At 39.2% G+C, this 13,909-nt stretch overlaps 1 protein-coding gene across 1 annotated transcript; it reads right to left on the reverse strand.

The window, feature by feature from the left end:
• Nucleotides 1–430: 430 nt before the first annotated feature.
• On the reverse strand, nucleotides 431–11,045 carry LOC108434081 (extracellular calcium-sensing receptor-like). The gene is made up of 13 exons (XM_037539891.1): nucleotides 10,939–11,045; nucleotides 10,512–10,812; nucleotides 9,260–10,036; nucleotides 8,649–8,873; nucleotides 8,179–8,302; nucleotides 6,989–7,893; nucleotides 5,238–5,242; nucleotides 4,802–4,978; nucleotides 4,305–4,605; nucleotides 2,725–3,447; nucleotides 2,274–2,579; nucleotides 2,072–2,195; nucleotides 431–1,344 (listed from the first exon to the last, which is right to left on the reverse strand). Exons 1-13 carry the CDS (start codon nucleotides 11,043–11,045, stop codon nucleotides 431–433), a joined length of 4,989 nt encoding a protein of 1,662 aa, XP_037395788.1.
• Nucleotides 11,046–13,909: the final 2,864 nt, after the last annotated feature.

Below are 13,909 nucleotides of genomic sequence, written 5' to 3' on the forward strand. Positions count from 1 at the left end.
CTCCGAATGTCTTTGTTCACATTCAACCACTGAAATGTGGTAAACTTTTGGAAAACAAATGTGGAATTCTCCTTTACAGCTTTAGGCAGACCATTTCAATTTATTTGACCTGTTCACAAAGCCCCACAGCCATACATGTTTTGCAAGTAGGTTTAAATTATTACACATATGGCAAGTTTATTTTAACTGCCACACACATGGATTGGAAACTTAAATGTTGATTTTTTAAGTAGTACATAAATTCTGAACTTCAGGATCAAACATAATGTTGGCCAAGTGAGAAAGTTCACAAACATTGACAGTGTATATTTAAACATCACAATATAAGAAGCAGTTTATGGCAACAAAGCCAGAATAGTATGTATTTGGAGCATAATCATTTATTTAAAGTGGTACACATTAATGCTACTTTGCTATTTGTGCAAAAGTTTCAAAGAGACTTGGAGGGAACTTTACCCATTAGATGTTTCTTGGTATTCTGCTCTGGCCTAAAAACAATTATAAAACACTTGGGAGCAAAAATACAAATAACAAGTCCAAAGCTTGAGGCCAGAATAGCAAATATCTCTACAGCTACAGTGAACTTTCCAGGAGAGCTGACATAAGCTGGGATAAAGGTAACCCACACTGCACAGAATATGAGCATGCTGAATGTGATGAACTTGGCTTCATTAAAGTTATCAGGCAGCTTCCGTGCTAGAAAAGCCAAAACAAAACACAAAAGAGCCAGAAATCCTATATAACCCAAAGCAACCCAGAATCCTATAGCTGAACCTAATCCACATTCTAAAATGATCCTTTCCTTGTAGTGTTTAAAATTTTTAAAGGGGAGAGGAGGAGATATTGTCAACCAAATAACACAAATAAGGACCTGTATGAGAGTGAAGGTGAGAACACTGAGTCTCTGCTGTGGAGGCCCAAACCATTTCATGGCATTACTGCCTGGAAGTGTAGCTCTGAAGGCCATTAACACCACTATTGTTTTCCCCAGAACACAGGAGATGCAGAGGACGAAGGTGATCCCAAACGCTGTGTGACGCAGCATACAGGACCACTCAGAGGGCTGACCAATGAAAGTAAGTGAACAGAGGAAACACAGAGTCAGTGAGAAGAGCAGCAGGAAGCTCAGCTCTGAGTTGTTGGCTCGGACGATGGGAGAATCTCTATGTTTGTAGAAAACCACAGCCACAGACACGGCCACAAAGGCCCCAGTGATGGAGAATGCTGTCAGGATGATACTCAGAGTGTCTTCCCAGGACAGGAACTCCACAGGTTTGGCAAGACAGCTATCTCGCTTTGTATTGGGCCAGAACTCAGGAGGGCATTGCACACAATCCAAAGAGTCTAAAAAATGTAAAAAGTAAAGTTAAAAGCTTAAACAGAGCCCATAATAAGGCATTACATTATAAGTCAAGCAAGCAAAATAAATAGCTGTGATTATCTCTGAACACTGCTGAGAAAAAACTGTAGAAATCATTAAATATATGTGTTCCTGGTAATGTCCATTAATCATTAATGATAACATTTTGTGGTTTCCACTGGTTTGATGTCACAGTGTAAAAGATTCTAATGGTTTCTGTGACTGCTTCCAGGTGCATTTAGTGTTTTTCTAATGGGATCTAAAGGTTTTCTACAGAAAACTAGTGGTCTGTAATGGTAAACATTAACATAGGAGCTTCATAGTTTAATAGGTGAGCTGTGTCTGGTTTTAAATGCCTTTGATGGTTTCCTGAAAGGAGGAAACTAGTGGTCCCAAATGGTAAGAATTAAGCCAGTTCCACTTAGGAAGCAAAACAATCAAGTTTAGTGGTCTGAATGGTCAGATTTCAGCAGGGTAGTTTGACAGAAGCTTAAAAGTAAGCTTATTTTTGTGATTTGGTGTCAGTAGTAACATTAAAAGTAGATGCTATACTGCATTAAATGTGAGTATTGTTGACCTGTTATAATAAAACAAGGGCAGAATGGTGGAACATCCACTCATATGTTGTGCTAAGCACTAACAATATCTTGTATTGTGTAGAATGAAACCCAAGGCAAAAGACTTATACTTAGATATATAATGATATCTAACCTGTCCTGTTACTGATCTCTCCTTCTGCACATGGTATACAGTCATAGCAGCAGACTGGCTTTCCTTTCTGCACAGCCTTCCTGGTTCCTGGAGGACAGCTCTCACTGCACACAGATCTTGGCACCTACAAAACACAATAAAGCCATTCAACAAACAGAATAAAGGGAAATTTTCAAATGGATGAGTTTGTGTTATAGTGTACCTCTGTCTGCCCCCCCACCCAACTGATGGCTCTGCTCATACTGAACTCCTGGCCTCTAGGCTTGGATGAGTCATAGCGGCCCACTGTCACAAAATCCAAACCTCCATCTTTCTGAAACTGCCAGTTTATGAGCTCATAAACGGCCACAGGATCACCACTGGAATCAAATGAGACCTGAAAACTATTCTTGGTAGTGAACTTCACTCTCTTGAGCTGGTCGAGTATCTGCAGTAAAGAAAATTTCATGAGAGTGAAATACAGTTTTGTGAGTTTCTCTCTATAAAAAGAATATAGTTCAGTTGTGACCTGAATACATATTTATATAATCGCATGTGTATTGAAATAAACAGTAATATTTTTTTTTTAATGTAAATTATTAAATCAAGCAGTTTTATACCTGCCATGGTGTAAATTTAATGGTGCTATTACAATATGTATCATTACAGATAACACCGTGGATGGCATGCGCTATGGCATACGTAGCTTTATACACCATGTTAGTGATGCGCAGCTGCGACGTGTCTGTATACGGGTTCTGCAGCGCGCGGATATCCTCACTGCCATCACATTCCCGCGCACCCTCTGAGGAGCCTATTAGGCTACAGCTGAACGAGCTCTCCCAAAACTCCGTTAGCAGAGGAGATTTCAGTGCTTGTGCTGGAGAGAGATCCAGAAGAAACTCACGAAGACCTGGAATCACCGAGCGGGGAACCCCAAATCCTATCGCCCCAGCGCACATGTTAAAGCGCAGAAATTCAGAATGGGAGATCCAATTTTCGCTGCCGATCCACTGAAGTGGAGGCGGCGGCTGCCTCGCCAGCTCCTGCAAAAGGATGTTCATGTCGCCGGTGGCGAGAAACGCTACTATTACCCGGGCTGTTGATCTCCGGATGACGTTCGCCACTCTCTCCAGTTTACTGCGCGGTTGTGTTCTGTAGTAGGACTCGGAGTACTCCACACAGATTCCCTCCTCCTGCGCAGCCTTTAGAAACGAAGCCATTCCATTATTTCCATAGTCTGAGTCGCTGCGCACTGCCCCAATCCATGTCCAGCCGAAATACTTGACCATTCTTGCCAGTGCGGCCGCTTGGTGCTGGTCACTTGGTATAGTCCTTAAGAAGGCAGGAAACTCACGCTTATCGCTCAGACACGCGCAGGTTGCGTAGTGACTCACCTGTTGTTTGGCCATTGTAGGAAAGAAAAAAAAAAGTATTGTTAGTTTCTAGTTCTACTAAGGGCTATTATATGACAGGCCTTAATGATACTCATATTATTTCTATTTATTACTATTATTACATATTAATTTGGAAAATGTGCACATCACTAAAACTGTACTGTTACTTAAATATTTTTCCAAGACTAAAAAAAAAAAATCATCTAGAATTTCTTAGTGTGTGTTACAAATTCCAAAATGTTCTGTCATGGAAATCACACACACGCACACACACGCACACACGCACACACGCTCACACACACACACACACACACACACACACGCGCACACACACATCCTCTACGCCGCTTCTCCTTCTGTGTGGCACGGGGGTGCTTGAGCCTATCCCAGCTGTCATTGGGCAAAAGGCAGGATACACCCTGTACATGTTGTCATAAAAGTCATTTTATTTAATTATTTTTAGCAAAATCTACTTCACTTTTTGTCAGTGTAAATAAACTGTCCACAATTATGCTCATTAGTCACTGGACATCAAACCACCAAAAAAAAACAAAAAAACATGTCCACTCAATTCTATGTATACATACTTTTTAAATGTTTGATGTCATGTTTAAATGTTAAGACGTTTTGCCTTGCAAATGTTTTACTTCTATATGTCAACTCACACAGCGCCCCTACTTTCACTTATACATTTCTATAGTTATCCCATTCGTGCATTAGTGTGCAGCTTCCATCGGACTATGGATCAGTTTGATCATTGAGAAATAATGATTGTGAAGCTACACGTTTCTGAAATATGCTGAATTAAAATGGGCTGACTTCTGTTGTACGGCACAGTGTTGTAGCCCAACATTCACCAGAGGAATTCTGAAGAGGCCCAGCATTCTGGCCATACTAATTGAAGGTGTGGAGCCAGACTCTCCTATGACAGCAGATACAGCAGCGGACGCGGATTTTGAACAGGAATCAGTGTCGTTGAAAACTGACTCCACACCGTTCGCTAATTGAAACGTCACTTTGATTGCCATGGAAACGGCAGCACAGGAGTCCCGTATCTGGTATCCTAACGTGATTCCCGGCAGGAGATCTGTTCTGTTGTTGATCTCGTGAATGGCGAACTCCATGGCACGAGCGAAGCGCAGCTCCCTGAAATCCATACTGTTTGGAGACAGTCAAACAGACAAAAGAAAATGTGTGTGATGTCTCATTTGGAATTTTTCAGGTGTCATCAATACACAACATATATTGCTTCATAAAAGGTTTGATTAAGCAACAACATACATCATAATTGCCATTCCTCACTATTTGTAAACATAAAAAAATGCCCCCCACCCCTCCACAAACACAAACAAACCTCCCAGAGCACTGTGCCTGCGGTGGCTGTCCAGTATAGGTGTTCTGCTCTGATCTCATATAGTTATGAATGGAGAAAACCCCTCCAATCACAAAGTCTCCAGTCATAGAAAGACCAGACAAATGAGACTGAGCCCACAGCCTGCAGCTGACCGGATCAGCTTTACATCCTGCAGGGCTGAACACAGTTATCCACAGCATTGATACAAATGGCATCAGACTTGAACTGAATTGCATAGTGTAGTCAGTGGCTCCCAGCACTCTGAAGGCCAGTATGACTGTCTCACAATGCTTAAATAGCCCCCTTCCTATGATGTCCAAGTAACTGTGGGTGTGAACTGGGCAGAGGAGGCGTGGTTATGTGCTCACTGTTAATTGTTATGGCAATAACTTTGTATGTCTCTTGGTGGTGAACATGCTGTAACTATAGGCCTAACCATGCCTAGGAAATATCAGAGCATAAAAGAATACTTGTATTCATTTTCATTCTTATTGATTATAAGCTACTCTAACTTTCAGTACTGATGTAGAGCATTGTTTTGCAGTTAATGAATTGTTTTAAATTATTCATTTTCATTTTAAATATGGTATATGTGATTTCTGCTGATGGTTTCTCATGTTCTCATTTAAGATTCCCTTCACTTATTTACTTTTTTTGTGATAGAATAAAGACATAAATATTTTCAGGCAACAATATAGATAAATTTGTACATATCCATGTTACAAATCAGTACACGATGCAGTTCTTAAAAATGCAGAGGTTTGAGTAAAAAAAAAGTATGTATGTATTTTATAATGTAAACATTGCATCACATGTCTTGAGTGGACAATCAGGTTCGCCCGATGGCAGAACCTCATGCTTTGCCATTGGGAGCCCCTCCAAGGTGCAGGCATTGTCTCTCTGTCCTGGGAGCTACATTTGCACTGGAATCTGTGCTAGATACTCGTGGATTCTCTTCCGCTTTCCCATACATTCGAGGGTTGTGTGTGGCATAGGTTAAAACAGAAAATGGTTACAGCTACACAGCCAACTGTGACTCTGAACCACTTCACTCAGATGATCTGTAGCCCAGTGGATCATTTGCAGACAAAGTTTGGAAGCAGTCTAACAACAGTCTAATTAACATATTTAATTAATTAATTGAAGTAATCACACTTAATTCAGTTCATGGAAAAATTGTACTACATTCCAGGTATTTTGATTTTTTTTAAGAAGCCATTGCTCTCCGTACACAGGTCAAAAGGTCAGTATGTATGAAATTTGATAGACATTTCATTTTCAGATCCCCTTTCTACATTTATTATAAATACAGGCCATTTGAAAAACTCTCATATGAGAGTTTAAGATTTATTTGTAACTTAGTTACAAGTTTAAGTTTAATAAAAAAAACTTGCTTCAAACTCAGGTTCAGAGCTTTTCTTTATTTCCCAAAATTTTACACTGCTGCACTGACATTGAACTGTATGCTTGCATTGGGTTGGTATGTCCGACAGGTCAAAACAAGCTCAAAACTAAGTGAACGCTTTGCCCTCATTAGTGTTCTTTCTTCAGGCTTCTTTTGTTTAGATTTGTTATGTTTTTATGCACACATAAGCCAAAAGGAACAACAGATTTTGCATAATGTAGTGGAGTATAAAGTCAAATATTAGGCTTTGAAAATGTAGTGGAGTAAAAGTAAAAAGTCACCCAAAATGGAAACACTTTAGTAAAGTACAGATACAAAAAAAGTACTTAATTACTTGATGAATTAATGAATTACTTAATGAATTACATTTACTTAGTTGCTGTCCACCACTGAATGTATTAACAGTAAACCTACAAGATATTTACCTCAATGTATCCAGATGCAGCACTACTGCTACTTCAGTGATGTGTTGCTGATATATTCCTGATATTCTGTTAAAAAAAATTCAAACCAATACAAATTGAAATTGAAAATCATTTAAGGTTTGTTCACTTTGATACAGAAAGATTGACTAAAAGTCTTAAAATTGTTTTATAAACAAATATGTTTCAGTTTTCACAGGGATTCCATATTAAGCAATGATGTGGTGTATACAGCTTGCTAACAATATACACATTTACAAATAATTAGAAGAGACATTGTCACAGCAGTTATTTTTTTGTTGGTGTACTGTGTCTGTAAGCTTCATAATGACTACTATATAGGTGGGGATCTTAAAGAGCTTTAGATGGAACTTTACCCATTATGTGTTTCTTGGTATTCTGCTCTGGCCTAAAAACAATTATAAAACACTTGGGAGCAAAAATACAAATAATCAAACCAAAGCTTGAGGCCAGAATAGCAAATATCTCCACAGCTACAGTGAACTTTCCAGGAGAGCTGACATAAGCTGGAATAAAGGTAATCCATACTGCACAGAATATGAGCATGCTGAATGTGATGAACTTGGCTTCATTAAAGTTATCAGGCAGCTTCCGTGCTAGAAAAGCCAAAATAAAACACAAAAGAGCCAGAAACCCTATATAACCCAGCACAGCCCAGAATCCTATAGCTGAACCTAATCCACATTCCAGGATGATCCTTTCTTTGTAATGCTTTAGATTTTTTAAGGGGAGAGGAGGTGATATTTTTAACCAAATTACACAAATGAGTGCCTGTATAAAAGTGAAAGCAAGAACACTGAGTCTCTGCTGTGGAGGCCCAAACCATTTCATGGCATTACTGCCTGGAAGTGTAGCTCTGAAGGCCATTAACACCACTATTGTTTTCCCCAGAACACAGGAGATGCAGAGGACGAAGGTGATCCCAAACGCTGTGTGACGCAACATACAGGACCACTCAGAGGGCCGACCAATGAAAGTAAGAGAACAGAGGAAACACAGAGTCAGTGAGAAGAGCAGCAGGAAGCTCAGCTCTGAATTGTTGGCTCGAACAATTGGAGACGTTTTGTGTTTGTAGAAAACAGCAGCAACACACACAGCTATGAAGGCCCCAGTGATGGAGAACGCTGTTAGGATGACGCTCAGAGTGTCGTCCCAGGACAGAAACTCCACAGGCTTGGGGAGGCAGCTGTCTCGCTGGACATTGGGCCAGAATTCAGGAGGGCAGCGCAAACAGTCCAAAGAGTCTAAGAGATCAGGAAAGCAAAGTTAAAGCCATATAACAAACAGAACCCTTCATCGAGGCCTCATCTTAAAAAAACACATTAAAATTTGGCAAATGACTCTATTAATTAATGATTTCACCATGCAGAACCCTAGGACAAACAAAAGATTGCACATCAGAGATGGAGGCTCAAGTTTATTTTTCTTGGTCTCTTGAAGCATTACAGGTGGAACTGCTTTTTACTGTGTATGAATTTACAGTGGAATATGGCCATGATAAAGGTGGAATTTGTATTGTGATGCCCAACCTGTCCTGTTACTGATCTCTCCTTCTGCACATGGTATACAGTCATAGCAGCAGACTGGTCTTCCTTTCTGCACAGCCTTCCTGGTTCCTGGAGGACAGCTCTCACTGCACACAGATCTTGGCACCTACAAAACACATTAGAAATAGCTTCATTTTTCCATTTGAAATTCTTCACTTTTCAAAATTTCTACCTTTTTTATTTTATTCTAACACCTGATGTCCACCTGATATTTATTATTTTGCACCAAAAACAGTTGAATTTCTATTATTATAACCATTTTTTTTTCAAATATCTCTTCATTCTTTACACAAGCAAAAGCCATAATGTAGATACTACTACTACTACTACTACTACTACTAATAATAATAATAATAATAATAATAATAGTAATTTGAATATGAACATGAATGTGAATATAACAATATTGATTTCCATGACATGGGCTTTTGAAGAGTGCAGGGATACTGTACCTCTCTCTGCTGTCCCATCCAGCTGATAGCTCTGCTCATACTGAACTCCTGGCCTCTTGGTCTGGATGAGTCGTAGTGGCCCACAGTCACAAACTCCAAACTACCATCTTTCTTAACCTGCCAGTTTATGAGCTCGTAGACGGCCACAGGATCTCCACTGGAATCAAATAAGACCTGATAGCCATTCTTTGTGGTGATGTTCACTCTTTTCAGCTGGTTGAGTATCTGCAGAGGAATATGGTTAAATAAAAAGTAGATCAACAAAACATTTATACTTACAGAACACATTTCACAACCTTCATCTAGTCCAGGAGTGCACAGCTGTGGTCCTGGAGGGCCAGTGTCCAGCAAAGTTTTATGATTTACTTGCTCAAACACACTAATTACACTCCATGGTGAATTGCAAGGTGTAGTGGGTCTGTTTGAGGATGTAAACTACCAAAATGTGTTGAGCATCGGCCTTTCAGGACCAGAGTTTTGCATCCCTGATATTGTCTCATATGCATGGCTTACTGTTTAATCATGATTATGAATCATTATTAGTATATTAATATGGACAACTAATAAATAAAACAATCATGCTTATTTTAGTTATTTGGACAGTTTTATACCTGCCATGGTGTGAATTTAGCGCTCTTGTCGCACTGCGTGTCATTACAGATAACACCGTGGATGGCATGCGCTATGGCATACGTAGCTTTATACACCAGGTTAGTGATGCGCAGCTGCGACGTGTCTGTATACGGGTTCTGCAGCGCGCGGATATCCTCACTGCCATTACATCCCCGCGCGCCCTCTGAGGAGCCTTTTAGGCTACAGCTGAACGAGCTCTCCCAAAACTCCGTTAGCAGAGGAGATTTCAGTGCTTGTGCTGGAGAGAGATCCAGAAGAAACTCACGAAGACCTGGAATCACCGAGCGGGGAACTCCAAATCCTATCGCCCCAGCGCACATGTTAAAGCGCAGAAAATCTGGATCAGTGATCCACGTTTCGCTGCCGATCCACTGCATGGGAGGCGGCGGCTGTCTCGCCAGCTCCTCCAACAGAAACCTCATATCTCCCGAGTTAACAAACGCTACTATTACCCGGGCTGTTGATCTCCGGATGACGTTCGCCACTCTCTCCAGTTTACTGCGCGGTTGTGTTCTGTAGTAGGACTCGGAGTACTCCACACAGATTCCCTCCTCCTGCGCGGCCTTTAGAAATGACGCCATTCCATAATTTCCATAGTCTGTGTCGCTGCGCACTGCCCCAATCCATGTCCAGCCAAAATGCTTCACCATTCTTGCCAGTGCGGCCGCTTGGTGGTGGTCACTAGGTATGGTCCTGAGGAAGGCAGGATACTGACGCTTATCACTCAGACATGCGCAAGTCGCGTAGTGGCTCACCTGATATTGAGCGAAAAAGAAAAGAACCGTTACTTTAGTAAGCTTTGCACTTTTATCTTCAGCTGTTTTAAACTTATCCATCCTACACGTTAAAAAAAGGTTTAGAACCAAGAGTTCTATACAGAACAATTTCATGCTTAAATGGTTCTGTGCATGGTGAAATACTTCTTCAGATATATGGAGAATGTGCTGTATGAGGTTCTACATGGAATCATTTTGAAAAAAATCTTCTCTAAAAGGTTAAAAATAGAACCATTCAACAAATTTCACCATGCATAGAGCCATTTAAGTGTGAAATTGTTCTCTTTAGAACTCATGGTTCTAAATAGAACCATTCCTGTCTAAGAGTTTACTCTAAATTTAAATAGACACCTTTTTCAATGGTTAATTTGACGTTATGCGTTTTTTTTAATTGCAGTAACAGCAGCGGGGTGAGTTAAAAAATATGGCACAATAAAGTGCAGCCTACAGTCACCTGTGGAATTCCAAAAAGACCCAGCTGTCTGGCCATGCTGATTGAGGTGGTGGAAGTAGAATCTCCTACGAGAGCAGGAACAGCAGCAGCTGCAGATTTTGAACAGGAATCAGTCTCATTAAAAAATGGATCCATGCCGTTTGCAAACTGAAATGTAGCTTTAACAGACATCGACACTGCAGAGCACGAGTCGTATATCTGGTATCCTAACGTGATTCCCGGCAGGAGATCTGTTCTGTTGTTGATCTCCTGGATGGTGAACTCCATGGCACGGGCGAAGCGCAGCTCCCTGAAATCCATACTGTATAAAGACAGTAACAGTAACATATTTTAAAAATGTTTACAGATTTTCATGTTTCACAAATACCACTAACACATGCCAGAAAAACGCAATTTCATTCTAAAGAAGTTGGCTGTGCTGTCAGACCTCCCAGAGCACTGTGGCTGGAGTGGCTGTCTGGTGTAGGTGTTCTGCTCTGATCTCGTGTAGTAATGAATTGCAAAAATTCCTCCGATTATAAAATCTCCATACATAGACAGACCAGGCAACTGAGCATCAGTCCAGAGCCTGCAGCTGACCAGGTCAGCTTTACATTCTGCTGGGCTGAGTCCAGCTACAAACAGCGCTGATACAAACGCTGTGACACTTAAAGTGAGCTGCATGGCGTGCTAGGTGGCTCCCAGCCCTCTGAAGGATAGGCTGGCTGAATCACAGTGCTTTAAGTAACCGGCTCACTATAGTGTCCTGTAAGTGTGGGTGTGAATTAGGTACAGGAGGCGTGGTTTTGTTTACAGTGTAAATACTAATGATGACATCAGCCTATTGTGTTTTGGTCTACAATACAGTGTCGCTACATGTAGACTAATGTATCATTATTGGTTTTTATTTTAAGGTGATCTTCATACTGTTTAATTCCATTATTGGCTTTGAATAAGATCACCGGCGTGATGAAAAATCTTATTTTGAGCCTAATTTGAGCCGAAATTCTTTTTTTGGGGCCATTTTAAAACGATTTTAAGATTTGGTGTATTATCTGGTCTTAGCTTACATGACTTTTCTGGTAGGTTTCCAAGTATTCCGAATCACAGCTGTGTATACACAGTAGTTCTTTAATAGTTTAGGGATCGTATTCTGGTTTGACAACTTAGTGAACTTAGAGTTATGAGATAACAGCAAAGCTGAGTATACATTGATATTCAGATCTCAAAATTATATGGACGTACGCGTTGTATGTAAATATTTAAAGTACGTAAATACTTCAGTAATTCAGTCATTGAACAAAGGTTATGAGTAAAATATGAAATTTTGAAAAGATTGTATTCATTTGCTAATTTCGGTTATCCCATTACAGTCTGCCTCGGTATTTCTAACATATAAAGTGCTTAGTTTAAAATTCCATGTTCACAATTTTAAAGTTAGTGTTACATTTAAAGTGAATTCAACATCAAACATTAAATTAAGAAATCATCAAACTATGTTTTGTATTCTGTTATCTAAACCTATTTTCTGATGTCCAAGACCTTCAAATTGAAGTCAGCCATGTTACTTTTAAAATTAGAAACATGTTGAAAAATTTTAAACAATTATCAACCATTGATTTTTTGTCTTTACTGTACTGTCAATGAATGTTATTTCAACATTTAAAATTTTGCAAACAGGCTGCCTTGAAATTTCCAATTTATTTATACTTCAAATTCTGAAGTAACAGAAGTCAAATTATGGCTTTTATTCTTTTAACCCCATATTCGAGTTTCCACTGTTATAAAATAATATATAAAATAATAGTTATTAAATATAACTAAATTAGTAAATATGTACAACATAACAAATAAACAAGTCATACGTGTTCCAACTAATTTACCTAGTGAAACTATAAAAAAACAACTGAATTGCGCATGACACAATTTTCACCACTAAGAAATCAGTTTGAGCTCTTCATAATAATTAGATTGCATTTACTTGTGAAAACTGAATTAGCACGATTCAATTTCATTCACTGTAACAATAGTTCCTTCAATTCAAGTGAAATGGGAAAAGCCATTCATTCTTACATTGATATCATTCATGTTATTTTTTTTTTCTATTTTTAATTTTCTTTCTTTAGTATTAATACTATTTTAATTGTACTGTATATGAAACTGAAATGCAGCAAAACGTGTTTGTGTTCCCGTGGTAATCAGTGTCTGGGTTAGGGATAACCAATCACATGACTTTAAAACAATGCACATTGTTCCACACTAAGTTCCAACTTCACAATGTGTTTGGAGAGATTCTGAGTGCCAGCCATTGATGAGGGACAAGGACAAAACTACAAGGCTGCATTATAATAAAGGAGGCTGTCGAAAACAGATGCGAGTACAATAGTTCAGTTTTTTAACGCATGTCCTGTTTTTTATTTATTTGTTTGTTTGTTTGTTTGTTTGTTTGTTTTTTGACATGTCACGTTGGGCTGAAATTCCACCTTAAATTATGCGATTAAGCCAGCCAGCTTTCCTCAAAACATGAAAACTAATCCATGAGGTTGAGAATAGTGAGTTGCATGATCCTTCCTCTAATGGCTATAAAGACTGTTGGGTCTCTAAGCAAAATAAAGGAATGGAGCCCCCCTGGAATGGGGCCCAAAACTGAAAAATAATAAACACTTCATTTTTTTCACAGGAGGTTCACTATGTTAGCAGGTAATTTGCTTGTTTTAAGAGATATGCTTGACATAAAATGCAGGTATAGTTAGATAATTTGGTATGGAGAAAGAGAAATAAAGAAGTTCTTATTTGTTTCTTTTTTTCTAGGAAGTAATAAGTAATATAATCCCAGAACATTTTGAAAGAAGCAATCAGTAACTTCTAATAACTGACTTTTAGGAATAGCTACACCAGTGCTGCCGCTCTCCACACAAAAATTAACGTTAGTGATATGTACGGTCTGTTAAGCATGTACAGAACTCTGTTCTGACTGAAAATAAAACTTGAGTGTAGTGGCAAACCTTTAGCTTTCCTCCCCCTCTGCCTGTGTCCTAACAGCAAACCACAACGACCAAATGAAACACAGAAAGTATTTAAAATCCATGTTTACAGTTTTAAAGTTAGTGTTACATTTTTGTGCCTGACCTAAAGTCCTGAGTTAACTGAACATCAAATAGTACATTATCAAATCATCAAACGATGTTTTGTATTCTGTTGTGTAAACTTATTTTCTGATGTTCAAGACCTTCAATTTGAAGTCAGCCATGGTGCTTTTTAAATTTGAAACATGTTTGTTTATTAATGTATTATCTTTACTGTACTGTCACTGTGTCCTAACAGCAAGCCACAAAGACCAAATAAAAATGCCCACATTCATAACTAAAGGAGCTGCGATGTGATGCGACGTGCGCTTCTGACAGATAAAAATTCAGTGT

Source organism: Pygocentrus nattereri, chromosome 7 (assembly GCF_015220715.1).
Source record: "Pygocentrus nattereri isolate fPygNat1 chromosome 7, fPygNat1.pri, whole genome shotgun sequence".
NCBI classification, from domain to species: Eukaryota; Metazoa; Chordata; class Actinopteri; order Characiformes; family Serrasalmidae; genus Pygocentrus; species Pygocentrus nattereri.

Excerpts from the sequence above, each read along its gene's own strand:
- LOC108434081 (XM_037539891.1), bottom strand. The coding sequence starts at position 11,045 with ATGTATGGAGATTTTATAATCGGAGGAATTTTTGCAATTCATTACTAC. Across the intron at positions 10,813-10,938 it reads CAGCCACAGTGCTCTGGGAG|TATGGATTTCAGGGAGCTGC; the intron begins GTCTGACAGCAC and ends GTCTTTATACAG. Across the intron at positions 10,037-10,511 it reads GTCTTTTTGGAATTCCACAG|GTGAGCCACTACGCGACTTG; the intron begins GTGACTGTAGGC and ends GCTCAATATCAG.